Source organism: Oratosquilla oratoria, chromosome 35, assembly GCF_046742065.1.
Source record: "Oratosquilla oratoria isolate Oo_2021 chromosome 35, ASM4674206v1, whole genome shotgun sequence".
Classification (NCBI taxonomy): Eukaryota; Metazoa; Arthropoda; class Malacostraca; order Stomatopoda; family Squillidae; genus Oratosquilla; species Oratosquilla oratoria.
In genome coordinates this window covers 30,685,879-30,710,972 of record NC_134811.1, presented here as the reverse complement: position 1 = coordinate 30,710,972, position 25,094 = coordinate 30,685,879, and the positions used below count along the sequence as shown (strand labels likewise).

Genomic DNA, 25,094 nt, shown 5'->3' with positions numbered 1-25,094 from the left:
CAGATTTGGAATAGTTTCTTCAGGGTTTGATAAGCAGATCTGTGGTTACTCTCAACATCTTCAACAATTAACTTGAATTATCCCTCCTCCAAGAGATTTCTAGTCCACCATTTCCAAGTCCTGTATTGGTCCAGGTTCTCATCTTATCTGATAGAATGATTTATCTTTATAGTCTCCAGTATCTTACACAACAGAACACCACTCCTCAATATTGGATGCTGTCTAATGCACTCCTTCGAAGCTTTCAGAATTTCATGTTTGAGGCTGGTACCTCATGGTTATTCAGTCCTCAGGAATGCCAATTATTTCAAATCTATTGGAAAATGCTACCGAATACTTGTTCTATGCACATACATCAACCATGAGCTTCTTCAGATGAAATTCAGGTACTTTATATCTCAGAATTCTCCTGCAAATCTACAATTGGGCACACAGAACTAGGCACTCCAAGAAACCATGCAGTTCTATAGGATCCTCCAAGAAGTGCTAATAAAGAGGGAATCTGTCTCTTTTGCCACACCTCCAGCACTGCTATACAAAATTCATTAGTTTGGCTTTTGTCTCTGGATCCAGGCACCAGCAATCCTCAATCTTCTGGATTTTGCAAAATTCATGGGATGAAAAAAAATTCTTGTTCCATTGCCATAAACCAACACATATTTACCAGATTGTTAGTGCCAATAACTGCACTGATGTCACTCAAAACAACTACTGTGTCCTGTGGCAGGCACTGGTTGTTTACAGTCAAGCTTGGAATAGAGCATATCCTACTCTTCAAGTTCATGCACCTCAGTAGGAATATATACAGGGTGTTCAGGATAAATTCGACAGTTTTTCAGAAAGGAAAGAAAAATGTCATATCTTGGCCAAAAATTGATGTTTTCTCAAAATTCAAAGTGCATCTCTTAGAGGATCTTTTTGCCAAATACACTCAAAGAAGCTGCCCTGAGACTCCACCATGGCCTCCAGGCAGGACTTGAACCTGCACCATGTGGCCTTCATGGTGTCCTTCAAGAGATGCCTGAACATCAGTTTGATCCTGGCAATCAGCTCATTCTTGGTGTCTTTTTCAACTGTGCCTCACACACAATAGTCCATGGGGTTGCAATCAGGAGAGTTGGGGGCCAGATGTTGGGACCGGTGAAGTTGTAGTTCTCAGACAGCCATTTCTGGGTTTTCCTGGAGGTGTGACATGGAGCCGAGTCCTGTTGCCACATGTCTAGTCTTTCCACAGCCACCCTCTCCACCCAGTGCTTGACTAAATAGAGCCATTTGAAATGAGTCTCAATCCCTCTTCAAAGATGTGGGGCAGCATGATGTGGCCTTTGCTGGAAACACACCCAAAGACCATCACAGTTTGAGGAAACTTGGCCTTCATGAAGTGTGGGACTTCATGTGGACTGTAGGCTAGCCACCTGTTGTTCTGAGTGTTGTGCAACTGGTCCTGGCAGTTCTTCTCGTCTGTGAAGACCCAGAGCATCCCCAGTTTGACCTTGTTGAGGAATTTCTTGGCTTTCAAGGCAGCTCTTGGGCCTTGGCAGTGAGTAGTTACCCCTTGCACCTCTTGTATAAGGAGTAGCAAAGACCCTTGTTCAGCACTTTCTTCATAGTTGCCATACCGATGCCTATCTCTCACCAAGGTCTGTATTGCCTTGCCTGGATCTTACCGCATCTTTTTTTTTTTTTTTTTTTTTGCAGCTTCTCGATGAATTTCGTTGTGCAGACAGAGTCAAAACACCTGCTATGATCCTTCCTGCTAGCCACTGCTTCCACATCTCCATCGCAATTCTCCAACTCACCATGGTCTTCAAGGAACACAGCTGCAGCTAAGATTTCCGAATTTTTTAATCTGGCATGAATCATCATGATGCAGGTCACTCTCTTCCAATATTCCATTATTTTCCAATTGTCCATGCTCTATAGCTCTCACACCCAGCAATAGTACATAGAATCAGCTATCCATTGCACTATACCACTATTAAATTCTTCAAATGGTTCTGAAATAACAGAAGATCAAAAAAATTATCAAATTTATCCCGAACATCCTGTACCAGTAAGCAAGAAGAAGCTTGACATGTGCTTTAATATTATCACCATATGTACATCAAATGTAGGAACTCTGAAAACAACTGGCTGGCTGTAGTTAGATAGCTATGTTAACTTCCATCCTCCTGAGGTGGGCCCCATTGTTGTGATCCACCAAGTAGTAGGTGTAACCTTCACTACTGGTCTCAACATTGTCCAATTTCCTCACCTAAGAGAGTCACTATAACCATCCTAGGCCTCCTAATCTCAGCTGATAAACACAAGAGACAAAGTCAATGAGCAGTCTTTTGACTTCACCTACAGGACTTTGGAATCAGGGACAGGCAAATGGCTACTATGTGAAAATGAGGCGAGAAACTGATCCAGACAGCAGTATGATGCAGACAGGCCACGTTCCTCTAAAATGTGACTAGATGGGTTGAAACTGACCTTGTGCTCCATCTGGCAACGCCCTTCAGGAAAGGTGGTACTGCTGTCTCGACACCACTTGTCATGCCTATCGTATTGGCTGGAAGGTAAAAGGCAAGTGTTAATCTGTGGAGGAAATACTGGGATGCTTTATGACAAATTATCTTGAAAGACAAAAGTAGTGTCACCCTCAATGTCCTGCTTGCACCCACCCAAGCTATACGAGACCAGAGTACCTCCCTGGCTGAAACAAGTATCTCACTGGGAAACCTGGGTACCTTGACAGGTAGACCTAGTTACCTACTCGAGAAGTTGAGACATCTGCTGGTTATGCCTGTCTGTGAGACCTGGTTACTTTCTTGATATTAGATACTTGCCTGGACACCTGTGACAGCTGGGTATCTGCCTGGAGGCATGGGAGACCTAGGTACCTCCCTGGAGACAAGGACATTTTTGCCAATGATCTAGTTGTTTGCTTGGGGTACCATGGAACCTGCCTTGGCAACCTGGTTGCCTCCCAAGGAAACCAGTTACTCGTCTGTTAAACCTAGTTACTTACCTGGGATATCTGCTTCCCAACCTGGGAGACTTCAATGCCTGTCCAAGAGATCTGGCCGCCTACCTAGGGAACCAAAGCACCTGCCAAGGAGATATCTGTATCTGCCTAAGAAGAACATAAACTTTTCTAGTAAAACTAAGTACATACTTAGGAGACATGGTGCAAGCCTGGGAGATCAGGGTTATTCTCCATATGCCTTAATCTGGCAGAGATTCTCTACTCAACTTAATAAAATTCTTAACTCCCACAGTTCACAGAATTTCAATTCTTCACCATTTTCCATTTTCTTAATGAAGACAAAGGAAGGAGAGAGAGACAGAGACAGAGACAGAGACAGAGACAGAGAGAGAGAGAGAGAGAGAGAGAGAGAGAGAGAGAGAGAGAGAGAGAGAAAGAGAGAGAGAGAGAGAGAGAGAGAGGGGAGGGGAAGAGAGGGGCAAGAATAGGGGAGGGATAGGTCAGAAGAGTGAGGGAGAGAAAGGGGGCAGAGAGGAAGGGGGAAGAGAGGAAGGGGGAAGAGAGGAGGGGAGGGAGGGAGAGAGGAGGGGAGGGAGGGAGAGAGGGCAGAGAGAGAGAGAGGGCAGAGAGAAAGAGGGGAAAGAGAGGGGGGAAAGAGGGGAAAGAGAGGGGTGAAAGAGGGGAAAGAGAGGGGTGAAGAGGGAAAGGGGGTGAAAGAGGGGAAAGGGAGGGGGAGACAGAGGGAAAGGGAGGGGGAGACAGTGGGAAAGGGAGGGGAGAACAGTGGGAAAGAGAGGGGGGAAAGAGGGGAAAGAGAGGGGGAGACAGTGGGAAAGAGGGGAGAGGGGGAAAGAGAGGGGGAGAAAGGGGGAGAGGGGGAAAGAAAGAGGGGGTAAAGAGAGGTGAGAAAGAGGGGAGAGAGGAGGGGAGAGAGGGGAGAGAGGAGGGGAGAGAGGGGAGAGGGAGAGAGGGGGAAAGAGGGGGTAAAGAGGTGAGAAAGAGGGGAGAGGGGGAAGAGAGAGGGGGAAAGAGAGAGGGGGAAGAGAGAGAAGGGGAAGAGAGAGAAGGGGGGGAGAGAGAGAAGGGGGGAGAGAGAGAAGGGGGAGAGAGAGAAGGGGGGAGAGAGAGAAGGGGGGGAGAGAGAGAAGGGGAGAGAGAGAAGGGGGAGAGAGAGAAGGGGGAGAGAGAGAAGGGGGAGAGGAAGAAGGGGGAGAGAGAGAAGGGGAGAGAGAGAAAGGGGGGAGAGAGAAGAAGGAAGAGAGAAGAGGGGAGAGAGAGAAGGGGGGAGAGAGAAGGGGGGGAGAGAGAAGGGGGAAGAGAGAGTAGGGGGAAGAGAGAGTGGGGGAAGAGAGAGTAGGGGGAAGAGAGAGTAGGGGGAAGAGAGAGACAGGGGAAGAGAGAGAAGGGGGAAGAGAGAGAAGGGGGGAGAGAGAGAAGAGGGAGTGAGAGAAGGGGGAGAGAGAGAGAAGGGGGTTGAGAGAGAAGGGGGAGAGAGGGGGAAAATGCGGGGATGGGAGGGGAGAAGAGAGATAGGGGAGGAAAGAGATCGGGGGGAGAGAGAGAGGGGAGGAGAGAGAGGGGAGGAGAGAGGGGAGGAGAGAGAGAGGGGAGGAGAGAGAGAGGGGAGGAGAGAGAGAGGGGAGTAGAGAGAGAGGGGAGGAGAGAGATAGGGGAGGAGAGAGGGGAGGAGAGAGAGAGGGGAGGAGAGAGAGAGGGGAGGAGAGAGAGAGGGGAGGAGAGAGAGAGGGGAGGAGAGAGAGAGAGGGGAGGAGAGAGAGAGGGGAGGAGAGAGAGGGGAGAGGGAAGAGAGAGGAGAGGGGAGGAGAGGAGAGGAGAGGAGAGGGGTGGAGAGGAGAGGGGAGGAGAGGGGAGGAGAGGAGGGGGAGGAGAGGAGGGGGGAGGAGAGGAGGGGGGAGGAGAGGGGGAGGAGAGAGGGGAGGAGAGAGGGGGAGGAGAGAGGGGAGGAGAGGGGGAGGAGAGAGGGGAGGAAAGGAGGGAAGGAAGAGGGGGAAGCAAGAGGGGGAAGAGGGAGGGGGAAGAGGGAGGGGAAAAGAAAGGGAAAAAGAGGGGGGAAAAAAGGGGAAAGAGAGGGGGAAAGAGAAGGGGAAAGAGAGGGGGAGAGGGGAAAAGAGAGGGGAAAGAGAGGGGAAAAGAGAGGGGGAAAGAGGGAAAGGTAAGACGAGAGAAAGGGAAGAAGAGAGGGGAGAAGAGAAGGGAGAAGACAGAGCAAAAGAGGGAAAGAGAAGAGGGAGGAAGAGAGAAGAGAGGAGAAGAGGGAGAAGGGAGGAGGGGGAAGAGAGAAAGAAGGTGGGAAGAGAAAGAGAGGGAAGAGAGAGAGGAGGCAAGAGAGAGAGGGGGGAAGAGAGGAGGGAAGAGAGAGAGGAGGGAAGAGCGAGAGAGGGGGAAGAGAGGGGGATCACAGTTTTAAAGCAAATGCTTACCATATATTTTTATCTCTAATAAATTCCCGCCAGGTTAAAAATGAACACGCTCTGAGAGCGGGGCACAGGCAGCCCCCTGGCATAGGTTCTGCCTTCCCCCGACTGCTAAGCCCTTACAGTGCAGAGTGGACACGCTCAGTCATGAGTCAGAATATGCTACTCTGCTTTACAAAAAAAAAACACGCTCTAAAACCTATGAATACCTACTGTAAGTTTGTCAAAGATTTTCCAACTATTTCTCATGTCGATTTTCTACGTCAAGACGTTTTTCATCCCACACATCACGTTATCAATTATCTACAAAACTCTGAAAACAACGGAGTTTCCGGACTGGACATCCTACTGAAAATATTTGTGAACCCTTGAGAGGTCCTGGACACCCATCAATCTCTGTTATGAATCGATAACAATACATTTCGTCGTCTCAACGATTATGTTAATAATAAACATCGCGTGGTACCGTGCTGGCAACATCGTCATGACTGCCCTTTGATTGGCTGACCCACTAACCATTCGATTCTAAGTCAATTTGATACAGGGATATGTTGCTATGATGCGAGGATGATTATTGACGGTGAATACGAGGTGCAAGTTCCACCAAATTCTTGTATACAAAGTATATCCAAGTACAAGGAGGCGGGGCTTAAGAGTGACGTCACATCGCGCCTCATGACGTCATGTCGACTGAGACTACATTTTCAGCAAATGCAGACTATCTTATATACTTCAAATTCCATACCCAGCGTAGTACATAAAGGAGTTCCTTTCGTGTTTGACCTTATATACTTAAGACTGTTCCATCACTTACTGAAAGAGTCGTAGATGCCGTGTGTGATCCTAGAAGTGGCGTCAGAGTCGTTTCCGGCCGCTATGAGGACTCTGGTAGCTACATATCCCCCGACGCTCAGCCCATGAAAGATCACACTATCATGATCACTCTCCAATAGGAATTCGGCTGTACGGTCTGCTGTTACCTGAAAGCGGACGATTCGGTCAGAATAAACACATGGGTGGTGTTGTGTCTAACATTTGATGGTACTGTGGTGTTAGTGTGTACACATCACATTCATCTATCATTATGCAGTGGGGCAAGAATATCGCCACTAAATACCCGTACGTGTTGGAAAAGACGACTAAATGAGGACTTTCCCACTTCCAGTTCTCAGGCTTTATTCTTTATAATAATTCTGTTTGCTGCAAATATTACAAAAGATAACAATAAAAAGGCATAGTACAAGAAAATGGGTTTCAACTTTTACTTAAAAATCCAACCAACTAAATAAAATTGTCAGACACTACCCTTAAGAAATGAAAAAAATTGTATCACCCTATCGAAGTTTTGCACATTTGCTAATCCCAAATATCAAACATTTATATATTTAGCGAAACTTCACAAATGAAAATGTCAGCCCTGGCGACCAACGGCAGTTGGCAACCCTGTCAACGGATATCAGTTTGCAGACACCATGCTTGTGTTCTCATGTTTGACAGAGTTCGCGATACCATTCGCCACGTCACCACTGGCGATTGTTATCCACGTGTGACCAATGTTCCTTCTCATTTTTTGCTGCGAGTGTGCGCAGAAATTTCCTAGTGTGCAAACTTTGCCTTCTCTGAAAAGTACGCGCGCACCCATCCGAGTCCATCTGATCATCTAAGCAAATACGCACAATTTGTAAGATTGTATTACATATTACCTCCACCAATTCACCGTTTGCAATGGAAGCGCTAGTTAAAAAAAACATTTATTGTTTTGACGGTTGACAATTTACCAAATCTTTAGATCATTTATAGGTTAATGTTTGGGTGAAAGTTTTTTATTGAATAGATTTTAACATCAATTGGAAACCATGTGTGCGTACATTTTTTTAAGAGCGCTAGTTGTAAAACAAATATGTGTACGCATATGCGCATAGCTTTGAGGGACCGCTGCGTGTGGCTAAATGAAACTGGCGCCAAATTGCCACGCCGACGAAGACGTTAGTCATGTCGCCAATAGCTAATGGAATGTTTTGTCTTTCGCTCCAAATCGCCACGGGCTGTAGTTAATTCAAACACTACCCGAGTCGATATAGGCGCATGCGAAAGAAACAGTTGGAGTTAGTCCTCTGAAAATTATGTCTGCATGCAAAGTATACAGCTCCAGTTTCAAAGCCCTCTAGCAATATATTTGCCACAGTTGCTACCTAAGGTCCACTGTGGATAAGAGACTTCTTCAGTTATGAGCCACAATGGCTACATGAATCTTAGGTCCAGTGTAACTCTGGTTTACTGATTCATATTCCTGCTTGAAGCAGATTTGACTCTCTTTGATCAAGGGTTGGGGGGGGGGGGTTGTTAAACCCCCCCAAACAATCGGAGGCTTCAATTCCTGCAATCATAAGAACGTGATCGAATATAGTTTTCTTTAATATTTCAGAAGAGGAAACGAGTGGAAGGTGCGTCCCCACCCCCCACCCCCGTGCCCCTCTCTGACTACGTCACTGTTAGAACTGTGTGTGTGTGTGTGTGTGTGTGTGTGTGTGTGTGTGTGTGTGTGTGTGTGTGTGTGTGTGTGTGTGTGTGTGTGTGTGTGTGTGTGTGTGCGCGCTTATGTGTGTTGAATCAGTTTTACCAATGAATCAGCCCATATGTGGGTTCTGAGCTCTTATTCGGGAGGGTAGACCACGAGTCCAACACGTGATCCCTGACCGTGGTGCATCACTCACTCTCTCACACACACACACACACACACACATAGACACACGCACGCACACACACACACGCACGCGCGCACGCATGTACACATACACACGCATGCGCGCACGCACGCACACACATTCACACACACACACACACACACACACGCATGCGTGCACACACACACACACACACACACACACTTCTGCTCTTCCTCCTCCTCCTACTCCTCCTCTTCTCCTTTTTCTCTTTGTCCTCCTCCTCCACCATTACTATTTTTCCGCCTGCACAGGCCCAAGTTCACCACGGGGGGGTGGGGGTGGAGCAAGTTTTCCTGTCCGCCTACAACAGGGTAACAGCTGTCGATCACGGACCCAGAACGTGATCCAACACCATGACGAATATATCTCTTTTTCTCCCTAACCTAACCTTAACCTCTCTCTCCCTCTCTCCCTTTGCACACAGACAGACGTGTTTTGTGTGTGTGTGTGTGTGTGTGTGTGTGTGTGTGTGTGTGTGTGTGTGTGTGTGTGTGTGTGTGTGTGTGTGTGTGTGTGTGTGTGTGTGTGTGTGCGTAAAGTTATAGCAGTGCCCACAGATCGGGTAATATGAGGTTTGACTTGTCACCCGGGAGGGTACTACATGTCGATCACGAGACCAACACGTGATCCAAGACCATGGTTAATCACACAAAAACACAAACATACAACCCCCTACCCCAAGCCCCAACCTCGCCATCCTTAGCCCCATCTAAAAAAAAAAAGGTGTGCGCGCGCGCGTGTGTGTGTGAGAGGGGTTGGGTTCCGAAAAAGTCGTGTATGGACCAATAGGTCTGTTGTTGTTCGTTTGTCCACGTAAGAGGGGATTTACACGGTCTAACGGTCCGTCGAACGCGGTTCGACAGACACGTGTTTAAAGTGATGTGTGAACGTGTGAACGGGGTATTTGGTTGTCGAACACGTTGGTTAAACCCTAAATACCCCGTTCACACGTTCACACATCACTTTAAACACGTGTCTGTCGAACCCCCTCTACCTCGGTTCCTCACCTCGGTCCCCGTTCTGGGCATGAGGAGGTCCTTGACGGTGGTGGTGATGTGGAGAACGTCGTAGCCGATGGTGGTCCAACTGTTGACATACTTGTAGGCGATCTTCTCCTTCGCGGCCAGCCACGAGTAGAGGACCACCAACTCATTTCGACGCTCCGCCGAGGCATCCGAGCGGTGGAGGACGGCGTTCCGGAAGCATTTGCTCACCTGTAGGAGGAAGAAGACCAGGACGATGATCAGGGGTTACGGCAGTAAGAGAGTAAAAGGAATCGGCTAAGACTAAGGAGGAGAATAGTATGTTAAGACAACGAGGTCGCTATTTCTAAAACGAATTTATTGCCCTCGCTACAGTATGTAGATATTTGGTTCCATAGGTATCAGGTCATGACAATTAAAGTCAGCTAAAGACATCGTGGGATGGTGCGCGCTCGCGCACACACGCACACACACACACACACACACACACACACATACACACACACACACACACACACACACACACACACACACACACACACACAAATAAAAGGAGCGGGGAGATTCATAAAACTAAATCCGAAAACTGATTATTAGTTGTCTTTGCGCTCAATGCACATTGTGTTGTGGTCCATGCCAGGCAATTCTACCCACCTAAAGCGGCCCATACACGATCAATTATATTGAGCAATTTCATTGTCAATACTCTGAATTGACAATTAAATTGCGCAATATAATTGATCGTGTATGGGCCGCTAAGGGGTTTATAGCCGGCTGAAGGCGTTTCCCTCCCTCCTTGGAGGCCGGCCACTGGGTCACCGCACTGAACACAAGAAAAATCTCTCTTGCCAACTTTCACTTGTTTCCCCATTATCATTTTTATTCGGTCATTTCCTCGTTTCCTTCCTTCCTTCATTTCCTTTGTGTACTCCCTCCATCCCTTCAACCGTACCCTCCTTTCGTCCCTCGTTCTTTGTCCTTCCCTTCGTCTCTCCCTCCGGTCACTCCCTCCCTTCGTCCTTCTTCCGTGCCCTCTCTTCGTCCTTCCCTCCGCCCATCCCTTCCTCCCTCTCCTCATCCACCTTATTTTTTCCCTTATTTTTTTCCTCCTCATTCCCCACTTCCTCCTCCGCCTCCTCCACCTCCACCTCCCCTTTCGTCTCACACAGACAGCACAGCTGCACTAGCACGCCTGCACAAGGATCCCCCAGTTCGCACAAAGACAGACAGCACCGCGGTACCGGCCTGGCAACAGCCCCTGCAACCCCAGACGCGGCCTGGAGAACCTCCCACCCGCAACTTCCAGACGGCAACGCCAGGACCTCTTCGCGGGCTTGTGAGCTGTAACTGATGGGCGTGGCCGGATCTCCAGAGGTTGCGGGTCTCACAAGAGAGAACCGGTGCAAAGGGACGGTTGCTTGAACGAGAGCCGAAAACCAACAACTGGCCTACTTCTCTTACTAGCCGGTGACAGAATCCAAAACTCACACAACACAGACAGTAGTCCAAATGTTTCTTCTTAAAAAAAAAAAAAAAAAAAAAAAAAATCTTAAGCAAACTGCCCGTGGACCTTTGCCGGCTGAAGTGGGGTTGTGGGTTTCTTATAAAAAAAAAAAATTGAGAATTTTAAGCAACAATTGATTGACTGATTGATTGACTGATTGATTGACTGAGGAGTAAATACCGCTCGCCTCAAATCAGCCTGAAGTGTAAAATCAGGAACAAATTAATCTGACCCAGCAGCGCGCAGTGTCCTAACGCGTTTTATCAGAACACGTCACTCCCATGCCAACACGATCCATCCGACGACTAAATATATATATACATATATATATATATATATATATATAATAATAACATTATTAATAATAATAATATACGGTTTATTGGGTATAGCAGCTGTGCTCATTTACAGGCCGAAGATCACACCCACACCTGTACCAGGTTTTCATGATGGCAGCTACAATGGGAGGCTTCAAATGTGCTGATGTAAGTGGGGGGCTTGGACTCGGCAACACCCCCCCTGCCCCCCGCCCCTTATATGGGCGAAAAGGCCATAGGTACACACGTGCTGCCGTATACTTGGGTCTGGATACATGTGGTGGTGGTGATAGTAGTAGTGGTGGTGGTGGTGATAGTAGTAGTGGTGGTGGTGGTGATAGTAGTAGTGGTGGTGGTGGTGATAGTAGTAGTGGTGGTGGTGACAGTGGCAGTGGTAGTGGTGGTGGTGATAGTAGTAGTGGTGGTGGTGGTGATAGTAGTAGTGGTGGTGGTGGTGATAGTAGTAGTGGTGGTGGTGGTGATAGTAGTGGTGGTGGTGGTGGTGATAGTAGTAGTGGTGGTGGTGGTGATAGTAGTAGTGGTGGTGGTGGTGATAGTAGTAGTGGTGGTGGTGGTGATAGTAGTGGTGGTGGTGGTGATAGTAGTAGTGGTGGTGGTGGTGATAGTAGTAGTGGTGGTGGTGATAGTAGTAGTGGTGGTAGTGGTAATAGTAGTGGTGGTGGTGATAGTAGTGGTTGTGGTGGTAGTGGTGGTTGTGGTGGTGATGATGGTGGTGGTAGTGGTAATAGTAGTGGTGGTGGTGGTAATAGTAGTGGTGGTTGTGGTAATAGTAGTGGTAATAGTAGTGGTGGTGGTGATAGTAGTGGTGATAAATGGTGATAGTAGTAGAGGTGGGGGTGATAGTAGTAGAGGTGGGGGTGATATTAGTAGTGGTGGTGGTGGTAATAGTGGTGATAATAGTGGTGGTGATAATAGTGATGGTGATAATAGTGATGGTGATAGTAGTAGTGTCGGCGAGTGATACTGGTGGTGGTGATGGTGGTGGTGTGGTAGTGGTGGTGATGGTGTGGTAGTGGTGGTGTGGTGGTGGTGTGGTAGTGGTGTGGTAGTGGTGTGGTGGTGGTGGTGGTGTGGTAGTGGTGGTGGTGGTGGTGATGGTGGTGGTGTGGTAGTGGTGGTGATGGTGGTGTGGTTGTGGTGGTGATGGTGTGGTAGTGGTGGTGTGGTGGTGGTGTGGTAGTGGTGTGGTAGTGGTGTGGTGGTGGTGGTGGTGTGGTAGTGGTGGTGTGGTAGTGGCGGTGTGGTAGTGGTGGTGTGGTAGTGGTGGTGTGGTAGTGGTGGTGTGGTAGTGGTGGTGTGGTAGTGGTGGTGTGGTAGTGGTGGTGTGGTAGTGGTGGTGTGGTAGTGGTGGTGTGGTAATGGTGGTGATATGTGTGGGGCCGCATTGGAGATAAGAAGCATAGGGGGTCGGGGAGGGAAAGACGGCGGGAAGAGGGGAGAAGAGGAAGGGGAGAGAGGGAGAGGGGGGAGAGGGAGAGGGGGGAGAGGGAGAGGGGGGAGAGGGAGAGGGGGGAGAGGGAGAGGGGGGAGAGGGGGAGAGGGGGGAGAGGGGGGAAGGGAGGGGGAAGAGGGGGGGGTTTAGGTGTATCACAACCTGTTACTGGAGTTTCCAATATAAAGTGGCGAGGCCTCAAGGTCAACTTGCATCGGCTGAGCGTCCAGGAATAGACCCAACCTCGGGGCAGTGAGGGAGGGGGGGAGAGAGAGGAGGAGGGGGGAGGGGAGGATCGTGACATTTCGCGCTATGGGGGGAGGGGGGAATGAAGGGAGGGGGAGAGAGAGCGAAGACCTTTCCGATACCTTTGAGAAAGAGATGATTCACTGTAGCCGGCAAGCCGACACCTACACGTTCGGGTTCCTAACAAAAGAGAGAGAGAGAGAGAGAGAGAGAGAGAGAGAGAGAGAGAGAGAGAGAGAGAGAGAGAGAGAGAGAGAGAGAGAGAGAGAGAGAGAGAGAGAGAGAGAGAGAGAGAGAGAGAGAGAGAGAGAGAGAGAGAGAGAGAGAGAGAGAGAGAGAGAGAGAGAGAGAGAGAGAGAGAGAGAATGTGTGTGTGTGTGTGTGTGTGTGTGTGTGTGTGTGTGTGTGTGTGTGTGTGTGTGTGTGTGTGTGTGTGTGTGTGTGTGTGTGTGTGATTCACATTGGTCTTTGGATCACGTGTTAGACTCGTGATCGACTGCTATTTCCCTCCCTGCGTTCCCAGCAGGAGTCCAGAAGTCTGAACAATAACAGGGCAGTTCACTTCGCCAAGAAAACTTATTCTATGTAGCCTGGCAGGCACCTTGCGTGCCTCCTCATGACGTCATATCGTTAGTGAAGTTACCTGTTCTTGTTTAGACTGTAGGCCCATCACACACACACACACACACACACACACACACACACACACACACACACACACACACGAAACAAGCCAATATGGCCTTGGGCTACACAATCAATAGAATAGAAATGACAGGATGATGCCATCGCCGCCATCCTCCTCCTCCTCCTCCTCCTCCTCCTCCTCCTCCTCCTCCTCTTCCCTCCCCCAATGGCACCCTTCCAGGTATTGCCAGACACTCGAAGTTCACTGAAGCCGTTCAGCATCATAAAACACTAAACTCCTTTACCAAGAACAACAACATATCTAAACTAATAAATTGTTATATTTTAATTTTAACCGATTTGTCATATATTGGGTTTATTTCATATAGTGTCTCTACAGAGGAACATTCCAACAATATTTATCTACCTCAAGTCACATCTGATGCAGTGGAAGCACTACTATTTCTTTATATAGCTACGCACAGGAATGGTATGCATGGGCATGCATGAATGTATTTCCAGATAAAACCAATTATAATTAATTTTCAACATGTAACACTTCTTCATTTTCTCTATTCTTCTGAAAAACTTTTTTATAATTCAGAAAATACAGAGATACATAGAACAATGCTATAAAAATTTATTACAAAAACACACAAAGGCGTCATTATGCCATATATCTATATCAATTTATGTTCACTAACAATCCGAGCTACAATAAAGTCGAGGAAATTGAATTTCTACTCTTGCAACCGATTGTTCTCCTTTACTGCATTTCCGAATGCAGAAAGAAAGAAACAGCTTTTCTACCCAGATGCAACACAGTTCTGTCCAACTGTTGTATCTAATACTACAACTACACTTATGCTTATCCGGTATATTACATTATGTGCCTTACAAGATATCAACCCTGGTAGTTTTCCTTTTATTCTGATTGTCGTTAGACATTTTATTCGGGTCTGTGGTTTCTCCTCGATATCATATATATATATATATATATATATATATATATATATATATATATATATATACATATATATATATAAATATGTATATATATATATATATACACACACATATTGGACACTGGCATTTTTTTCCACACCAGGTCTTATCTTTTCATAGTGAATCGCACAGATCAGATTGGTTAATATTACTCTATTTTCAGTGCCTGTCAAATTGTGGATTTAACCACTCTACCCTGCGTTTTCCTTTGGGGATAATTATCAAAATAAAATCATTATTATACACGATTAAAACATTAAATATGTAGTGAAATATATAACAACTTTCAAACGAAGGAAAAGTGATTCTGATTTGGAGATTGGAATTTCTCCAACCGATGGATCGGTTATCGGATGACGCCACGTCGGTTTTGAGTTCCATGGGCCAATCAGAAGGAGGTAGGCGGAGCAAAAAACAGCTCCGTCTTCCACTGCCACCCGCCAAGTTATTCTATTCAAGCTACGAGGATACGATCTTCCCTGTATACACAATTCTAATGAAAGTCTCTAAATTTCAGAAATATCCATTACTTGGAACGAAAGTTCCGAAAGCTAGAAAATCCCAAGATCACACAAGCACTTCCTTCATAATCTCTCAAATAGACAGAACTGTCTATAATGTTATCTTTTTAACATACGCTTCTATTCAGCTGCAAGCTGGTCTACTTTGATTTCCCCTATGTACGATTAATTTTATATTATTTTTTGCCGCGCTTTTAAAGATGTCGACAGAAAAAGCAAACTCTGCACAATTACAGTAGGCGGGGTTTATGAGTGACGTCATGTCGCTCTCCAAAACAATAACGTCTCAAAAATAGTGACGTCATGTCGATTCCGGGGAAGTACATTTTCATCAACCGTGGGCAAACTTCATACCCTTCACTTAAGGAACTTGATACTTTGTACTACAACAACAACTATTCTTAAGTGATACTTCATCCCTCTGAAGGACGCCAAGGATTATATCTTTTCTTCCTTTTCCCTAGCACAATGACGTACTGTGAAATGGACTTGGAAACCCAGTTCTGCCCCAGGTCTTTCCCTCGGCTGAACAAAGTCGTCTGGACTTAACACAAACACGAAATACATCGCCAGTCCAAATAGGTTTAGTCGGTTCTTCACAGGGTTCACCAATCGCAAGCCCCCAGTAACACCGCCCACCCCTACCCACCACAAGCATCCAACACCCTCCAACAGCCCCCCCACCCCACCCCAAACTAAACTTACCGTCAATCATGGCAACAAGATATAAAAGTTGATGAGACCCTTACCTCAGCAAGACTCAGGATAACATCGTACAAAACCTTGACACTACTGGCGGGCGCGCGCGCGCGCGCGCGTGTGTGTGTGTGTGTGTGTGTGTGTGTGTGTGTGTGTGTGTGTGTGTGTGTGTGTGTGTGTGTGTGTGTGTGCGCGCGCGCGTTTGTGTAACTAAAAAAATTGTTACAGTACCTAATAACAATATCCATACATGATATAATAACGTAATAATGAAAATTGTACTTTAAAATATCAATACATAATAATAACGATAATAACAACAGTTTCACAGACTGGAAATCCACAGCCCCAGAGTTATTGGCAACGGTCCTAGATTTTTTTTTTTTTTTTTTTTTTTTTTTAACTTTCCGTTTTCTATCAGCATAAAGTCGACCAGGTTTTTCCCCGGCAAGGTTGTCCATCAACGTCAAAGAAAGAACAGTTCGATACAAAATATAAATCCTCAGCCTTGATGGCCCAATGCAGGACCACCTAACTATCCCCTGGGAGGACGTTACGACGACCCCTGCAGTGAGCCTGTTGGAATGGTTATGATTGCGAGTAGATTCTGAAATCAATACTCATCAACTTCACCAGTCTGATTAAACACCTTCACTGAAGTACGGCACTGGTATACAGGCCCTCTGGTGCCTGATTGGGCAAACAATAGTTGATATCATTCCAGCCACACATTCCTTTCGCGCCTCTGCGTGTTTGGAGTTCTGCTCAATTGGGTCTGCATGTAATGGACGACAAAATCAACAGGCAACTGTTTTGAGCAAAGCGTACAAGAACAAATAAATAAATGGGTACGTCAATGTATATATTAATGGAACAAGTAAATTAACGTATCATTAATGACAAAAAAAATGGAACAAGTAAACGAGTAATTGATTTAACGCATCAGTAATGATTAAAAAAAAAAAAAAAAAAAAAAAACAATTTCACTCGACTCCCTGTGCTGCGCAGGGAGTCACGGAGCTTTCGGTGCCAGACTGCAGGATCGGAGGAGTCGAATTCCACGCGCACCACTTCATAGCCCACTTCTACGACTTCCAAGTAACCGTTCCTGGCTTTCTTTCTACTTATCTCTCTCTCTGTCGCTCTCTCCTTCCTCTCTCTCTGTCACTCTCTCCTTCCTCTCTCTCTCTCTGTCGCTCTCTCTCGTTCCTTTGTTGCGCTCTCTCCTTCCTCTCTCTCTCTCTCACTCTCTCACTCTCCTTTCTCTCGCTCTCTCACTCCTTTCTCTCGCTCTCTCACTCTCCTTTCTCTCGCTCTCTCCTTCCTCTCTTTCTCTCCTTCCTCTCTCTCTCCCTCTCTCCTTCCTCTCTCTCTCCCTCTCTCCTTCCTCTCTCTCTCCCTCTCTCCTTCCTCTCTCTCTCCCTCTCTCCTTCCTCTCTCTCTCCCTCTCTCCTTCCTCTCTCTCTCCCTCTCTCCTTCCTCTCTCTCTCCCTCTCTCTCTCCCTCTCTCCTTCCTCTCTCCTTCCTCTCTCTCGGTCTCTCCTTCCTCTCTCTCGGTCTCTCCTTCCTCTCTCTCGGTCTCTCCTTCCTCTCTCTCGCTCTCTCCTTCCTCTCTCTCCCCTCCTTCCTCTCTCCTCTCCTTCCTCTCTCCCCTCCTTCCTCTCTCCCCTCCTTCCTCTCTCTCCCCTCCTTCCTCTCTCTCCTTCCTCTCTCTCCCCCCTCTCCTTCCTCTCTCTCCCCCCTCTCCTTCCTCTCTCTCCCCCCTCTCCTTCCTCTCTCTCCCTCTCTCTCTCCCTCTCTCCTTCCTCTCTCTCCCTCTCTCCTTCCTCTCTCTCCCCCTCTCTCCTTCCTATCTCTCCCTCTCTCCTTCCTCTCTCTCCCTCTCTCCTTTCTCTCGCTCTCCCCTTTCTCGCTCTCCCCTTTCTCTCGTTACCTCCTTTCTCTCTCTTTCTTCTTCTTCTTCTTCTTACGCGTTTGTGGCACGTTTGTCCTAGATTCCCCTTCGTAACCACTAAGGCTATTAAAGATAGACAGAGTACCCTTTCTCTCCATCTTAAGTCTACCGGTGACTGACACTTGCTTGTCTGTCAGGTCATACAAAACACCATCGTGATAATCATGGTCATCATCATCAATTATACCATCATTATCACTATTTCTCCAGACCTCGCTATGGAATGAAAGGTCTCCTGCCAACATCATAACAGATAATTAATCCCACTGATGGATGGGCAGAGTATCGAGTACAAGACCTACGACCACAAAATGTGGACTAGAAATGCGGACCTGTGACGTCACGCAGTCGAGGCATCACGAAGTCTATCTCGTTTGGGTCACTGCTTCAGGAGAGGATGGAATCAAAGTCCCGAGAGGAAGGAAGACCTGAGGCTCATCCTCGAGGACCTACCTGAAGGCGTTCTAACCGATCTCCCTCACACGAGTCCTCATATTCTAGTTAAGTTTAACTGCCATATGTATAAAAAATATCAGGATTTTTTTTTAAGTCTAGCGAGTAAAGTTAACTAAACTCTACTTTCTACTGGTCGAGAGGCGTTCGCCACGGCAAGAGTTTAAAAGTACGAACCTATGAATCAATAGGAGACTTCGCGGATTGTAGGTCACTGCAATTTATTTTTACATTGCAACACACAAATATGACACGCGAAGATGTGTGTGCCTTCGTCCAACGCAGACAAACATCTCCTCCTCCTCCCCCTCCTCCTTCCCCACTTCCTCCTCCACGCAAACGGCAACTTCACGCATCGGGTTTGAGGTAACAGTACAAGTAACGGAAATGAGCAAGGTATTAGTATTACACCAAAGATGACTTACACCAGTAGTTAAGTGACTCCTGACGTAAGCTCTTCATAACTACGTTTCCGCAATAAGCACTAAATGCAACTTGTGTGTGCGTGTGTGTGTGTGTGTGTGTGTGTGTGTGTGTGTGTGTGTGTGTGTGTGTGTGTGTGTGTGTGTGTGTGTGTGTGTGTGTGTGTGTGTGTGTGTGTGTGTGTTTTGCAGAGCCCAAGTGCAACGACCCCTATTATATACACTTCCCGAGCTGCCTTCCGACGCTTTTATTCAGAAAGAGGATCCACCCTCCTACTCGCTGTTTAAGAACTGAAGAAGAGATTGTTGTGAAGCCGACTTTCCTTTGTGCTCTTCCCTCCTTCGCTGTTATCGAATCCACCTCTTCTAATCTCTCGTTGGTTTTTTTGTTACTTGCTGTTACTCGTTAACTTATCTATTTAATTCGTTTTACTTATCTAATTCGTTTGAATATTCATTTCTTGTTACCTATTATTTTTCAATCTATGTTTACTTATTAACCTATACATTTCTTATTTACTTACTCAAATATTTACTCTATAATTTTATCCACACACACAAGAGAGAGAGAGAGAGAGAGAGAGAGAGAGAGAGAGAGAGAGAGAGAGAGAGAGAGAGAGAGAGAGAGAGAGAGAGAGAGAGAGAGAGAGAGAGAGAGAGAGACCAGAACGTCAACAGGTGTTTAGAGGCGGGAGGAGGGGGGGTCGAAGGAACGAGACATTCGGCTTCAGCCAACAGGTGTGTGTGGGAAGAGGAAAACCTGTCTCTCCAACTCGAAAAGTCGCCAAAAGTTGGTTCAAAAGCAAATAACCAAATACAAAAATAAATAAATTAGACAAATGAACAAATGAATGATAGAAACCAATCATATAATAAATAACTCATGAATACATAAATTAACAGCTAAATAAATAAACATTAACAAATACACAAAACAAATATTGAACAATCCCAAACATGTATCATAAAAGAAGAATAAATAAAAGGTCCACAAAAGGGCCACTTCGGAAAGAAAACGAAGTGTCACATTAAAAAATTAATTAAATAAAAATCCAAGAATACAGACAGTCCAAGGAGGCGGAACTTAATGAGTGACGTCATATCGTCTCGTCTGAGCGTCGAATCAAAGAACGTTTCAGGGTCACGTGACGTCATGTCGAAGCTAGGAACATTTTCAATCAAATGTGGCAAGACTTCGTATATTCAGGTTTTTGGTAAAAATATTGAAGGAATGTCGATATCTTGCGTGTCTAGGTCGTAAATCAAAGGAATTGCTCAACTTATCTGAAAACAACAACAACGTGCAAGATTTTGGTAATTCTCTCAAAGCACTTCATCACCATAAGAAAACTGCCAACCGCTTCAACAGCTGTTACGAATCTCGCTCACACATCTGACTTGCAATACATTTAAAGTAAATGAAATGAGTTCCCAAGACACCAAGTCTTTGGGTAACTTAAAGAAATTTCAAGGCCGCCACTTGATTTTGTACTATCATAAAAATCAAGAAAAATGAAACGCACAGATAACATTTAACACTATTCATTAAAGTTAATAGGATTACATGAATGATTACAATCACTGAACATACAACTGAGTAAATAAGTTTCAAAACAGAAGATTCCCGCTCGAAAACGTTTAACGGGGGTGAAAGAAAATTAATATTGAATTAATACCAACGAAAACACTGTCTAGGCCTCGCGCGTCACTACCATAGACAATTACATAACACTACATGAAACACTAGCTGAGTTAAAATGACTTAAGAATAATACAGGGGGAGTACAGAGGACTTACTTCAGCCGACAATCCACCCCGAGGCAACACACCTTTACATCGCACCCACTTCTCCTAAACTGACTCTCTGACACGCCCAAGGCGCTCTGGTTCCTTCTACAAAAACCCTCTGATTGGCCCATAGGAATTGCGTCTATGGAGATTGAACCTGATTGGTCAAATTAACTAAAACGTTCTGCCCCGTTCTAGGCTGAGTGTTACGCAAAACCAGAACAAATACTTCATTGTATAGGTTTCCTTCCCACGCGTCCTCCTCAGTACTCGTCCTGTAATCGGACACCCACGTAATCGCGAGCGACGCCTTATCCAAAGTAATAACTCTATTCCAACCTTACATATATGGGAATATATGTAACACAGCATACTAGGCTGTTAACTTATCCCCCAATGTAAAGAAACTATCATCACCTCAGAGATCCTTGGATGGTACAACCATTTCGAGAGAACGGAAATATCGTCGATTGACGTAGCGAATCTTTCCTAGTCCCAGTAAATCCCCACCTTGATTCTTAGCAGGAGATAAAACAAGTGCATTTGCGGATATGAAGTATGTGTGAGTTTTCACTCGATTATCTATTTGTAAATAGGAGAGGGCCTTTGCTACATATTCCATTACACAGTGTGTGTGTGTGTGTGTGTGTGTGTGTGTGTGTGTGTGTGTGTGTGTGTGTGTGTGTGTGTGTGTGTGTGTGTGTGTGTGTGTGTGTGTGTGTAATAACACACACACACACACATACCAAACCTGTGCAATTGCTCAGACCTTCCTCCCGACATCACCTCCAATCCATGATTTTGATAAGATTCCTGAACTTCGCGCGGTTTCCAATGCAATAAATTTCAGCCCTTCTCTTGTAGTTGTATACATATATATACTAATCCATCGCATCTAAACCACAACAGCCGATCAGTGACTTTGATCGATATTCCTTTCCCCAACAATCCATGATTTAGACTAATGCACGAGGTTTGAAGAACACGCGCGCACACACACACACACACACACACACGTACACACACACACGTACACACACACACACACGTACACACACACACGTACACACACACACGTACACACACACACGTACACACACACACGTACACACACACACGTACACACACACACGTACACACACACACGTACACACACACACACGTACACACACACACACGTACACACACACACACGTACACACACACGTACACACACACACGTACACACACACGTACACACAAACACACGTGCACACACACACACGTACACACGCACACACACACGCACACAGGATCAAGCATAATCCCTCACGCTTATTGTGTTTTCCTTCTTATCAAACACATACTGGAGGTTGTGATATCCGACCTTCAATGCGGGTTCGCAGGACAGAAGTACACAAGCGAGATGGTGAATTTTTCATCCGCAGTTGCAAGAGGAATACACTGAGCAGGCCACTGACCTCACCTCTGTATTTATGGACCTAACAAAAGCATACGAAACTTTCCCGTAAACATTTATGAAAGATCCTCACCAAATATGGAGTACAATAATAAAAATAATGATAAAAATATAAGATAATAAAAATTAAACATTATAAGATATCAAAAATAACATTAAATTTAAAATCAAAATCATTAATAAAATAAAATGAAAATAGCAAATATAAAAAATAACAATAATAAAAACAGCAAAAATATAAATAAAAATAGTAAAATAAAAAATAAAAATCACAATAGAAACAAGAAAAAAATAATAGCAATAACAATAATATCAATATCAACAATAACAATAATAAAATAAAATATATATAATTTCAATACAAAAGCCAGAGCATACTGCCCTAATAGCCCTCTACAAGACCGATCTATCCCCACGAAAGACGATGCAGCCTATGAACCCCAACTCAATGTCTCAATCCTGCTTGGTAAGGTTGTGTCTATGGCAAGGAATACAGGAGTAGCTTTGGTCGTAAGGGAACCTACCGACGGCGGGGAAATGAAATGGGATCAAGACTACAGAAAGAGTACTACTGAGGCCCAGAATAAGACCCAGCCAGCGTCCGCTCCTCCGTCCACAACTGCGGAGTGGCAGATGAACAAATTGTTGTAAATTGAAGCTGATAGACCCACAGAACTTGTCTCTCTCTCTCTCTCTCTCTCTCTCTCTCTCTCTCTCTCTCTCTCTCTCTCTCTCTCTCTCTCTCTCTCTCTCTCTCTCTCTCTCTCTCTCTCTCTCACTTTGTCTCTCACTTTGTCTCTCTCTATTTTGTCTCTCTCACTCACTTTGTCTCTCTCTCTTTGTCTCTCTCTGCCTCTCTCTCATTCTCCTTCTCTCTCTCTCTCTCTCTCTCTCTCTCTCTCTCTATCTCTCTCTCTCTCTCTCTCTCTCTCTCTCTCTATCTCTCTCTCTCTCTCTCTCTCTCTCTCTCTCTCTCTCTCTCTCTCTCTCTCTCTCTATCTCTATCTCTCGTTCTCCTCCTCCCTATCTCTCGTTCTCCTCCTATCTCTCTCTCGTTCTCCTCTCTCTCTCTCCCTTTCGTTCTCCTCTTCTCTCTCTCCCTCTCGTTCTCTTCTCTCTCTCCCTCTCGTTCTCTTCTCTCTCTCTCTCGTTCTCCTCTTCTCTCTCTCTCTCTCTCTCTCTCTCTCTCTCTCTCTCTCTCTCTCTCTCTCTCTCTCTCTCCCCATCTCTCTCTCTCTCCCTCTCTCTCTCTTTATCCCTCTCTCTCTCTCTCTCTCTCTCTCTCTCTCTCTCTCTCTCTCTCTCTCTCTCTCTCTCTCTCTCTCTCTCTCTCTCTCTCTCTCTTGCAACGAATATTATTAGGGGCAGTATGAAACCAACTTGAGCTAGCAATTCAGTAACTTTGGGCTGTAAAGTCAGTCAGGCACTTGAGCTTGCAATTCAGAAAAGTACTTGGGCTATAAAGTCAGTATTTTCTTGGACAAGCAATTTCGTATTGTACTTGGGCCACAAAGGCAGTAGCCTACTTGGGCTACGAAGACATTAGATTAGGATAGCAATTAATTGGGCTATGAAGACAGTGTAGTGATTAGGCTATAAAGACAATAGCTTCCTTTGGATATGAAAGCAGAACCATAACTGGGCTAGAAATTCAGTAACGCCCCTGGGCTTCGAATGCAACAGCCTACTTGAGCTACGAAAGTAGTAGCCCGTTTGGGCTACCAATGCTACTAATGCTGCTAATGCTACAACTACTACCGCTCCAATGCTAATAATGATACTTTTAATGCTACTACTATCAACGTACAAAGACGATCATGGCTGGAACAAACTGAAGGTGCATTTCTACCCCCTTAATGTCAACTAAGGAGAGTGCGGCAGAATTAAGAAAAAAAATTGACGAGAGTTGAAACAAACAGGAGCGTGTCACGCATGTCGATTTGATTACACTGATATGCGGACCGTGAACTGAACAACCGGTAACCGGTACTGGTCGATCGAAAAAGCATAAGGACGGGGACAAGGTGGTTCACCAGTGCTGAAGAAAATCGCCTGGTTCATGTCTTGGTTCTGAAAAAGAACGGGCTTATGATGACGTGTTTTTTTTTTCAAGGTTCTTTTTTGCAAGTTTTTTTCAAGTTTTTTTTTTCTTGCAAGTTTTTTTTGAAAGTTTTTTTTTCAAGTTTCCTTTTCTTGTGCGTTTTTTTTCAAGTTTTTTTTTCCAAGGTTTCTTTATTACTCTCCCGCACAAGAGTTATCGCCTTCCAAAGACGCATGTTGGTATTACTCTGCGTATTTCTGCAGCTGTGTCACGAGTTGCCAAACTCCGCGAGGTTAGGCCGTGCCTTCCAAGGCAGCTGCCCAGCTGACGAAGCAATTCTTTCTGCCTAACGGTGGCGGCACAGTGGGCCGATCCTCGCTAGCATGCTACTTGCTTTTGCTACATCGTTTGAGTAGAAACGACTTCGGTTGCGATCCTTTCATTTCCAAAGTTGAACCTATACGAATTTGAGACACATTGTTGAGATATTCCTACGGAAGTCTAGAATATTGTAACCTAAGTCTTTCCTACTCAAAGAATGAAGCAAAAGCAAGTAGCATGCTAGCGAGAAATCCCTATTGTCCCGCCACCTTCTCTGTCGTAAAGTTACGATACTACTCCAATACGTCGTAATTCTACGACTCGAAGATACGAGCTGTCACAACTTCACAGTGTACCCGTTAGGTTGGGCAACACAATGGGGCTTATCGGAGCGATGTAAAGTCTTGGTTAGACTTTGTACAGTATTGAGGTGGCTTTCAGATATCTACAAGCGTAGGGTACAATCTCCCAAAGGGAATGTCTTCCCTACAGAATCTAAGGGAGTGTCTCCCCTAGTCTCTTGTCTCTCTGGCGACGTAGTGGCCCTATATAAAGGGGAATATGCCTATCTAAGCATGTTAGGTGCTTGTTGTCACATAGGAAATGTGTTTGTGATAATATATATGTAATATTTGTATATATGGCTAGACATGATGCATGTATTGGAGTTACGATAATGTAGCTTGGTAGGTATAAGGAAATGTTAATCTAACTGTCTGGTGACATTAGGTACTTGTGTCGGTTCGTTAGACGATGACGTGATGTAGCGTTGGTATGTGTTGCATTATCCGAGTCAGATGTAAATATGCAGGTTATCAAGACTGGAGGTATTGCTAAAGGCTAGTACCTCCTTGTACGTCTGTGGATCACATGTCTGGAATGTGACATATCGTAATGGCTAGTGATCGTATGTGGATACAACAGACATCAACCACTGTAGTACTTAGAAGTAAAAGCAACTGTACATGGAGTACTGACTACCCTGTTCGGTAATGAGAGTCCCTAAATATAAAATATTTTCCGAAATTTCATTTAAGTAATACTTCACAATGGTAACCAATATAAAATGAGCAAAGAAATTGTGGGATAAGAAAGCATATTATATATATATATATATATATATATATATATATATATATATATATATATATATGTGTGTGTGTGTGTGT

General features: G+C 45.4%; 1 protein-coding gene across 1 annotated transcript in view; it reads right to left on the bottom strand.

Moving 5' to 3' along the window:
• The window catches only part of LOC143018631 (transmembrane protein 53-like), a 77,711-nt gene that overhangs the window by 20,561 nt on the left and 32,056 nt on the right, over positions 1 to 25,094 (bottom strand). Inside the window, exons 2-4 of the mRNA XM_076174178.1 lie at positions 9,140 to 9,346; positions 6,221 to 6,386; positions 2,476 to 2,554 (exon numbers count right to left, since the gene is read on the bottom strand). Coding sequence (XP_076030293.1) covers positions 2,476 to 2,554; positions 6,221 to 6,386; positions 9,140 to 9,346 — 452 coding nt within the window. The remainder of the gene's footprint in view (positions 1 to 2,475; positions 2,555 to 6,220; positions 6,387 to 9,139; positions 9,347 to 25,094) is intronic.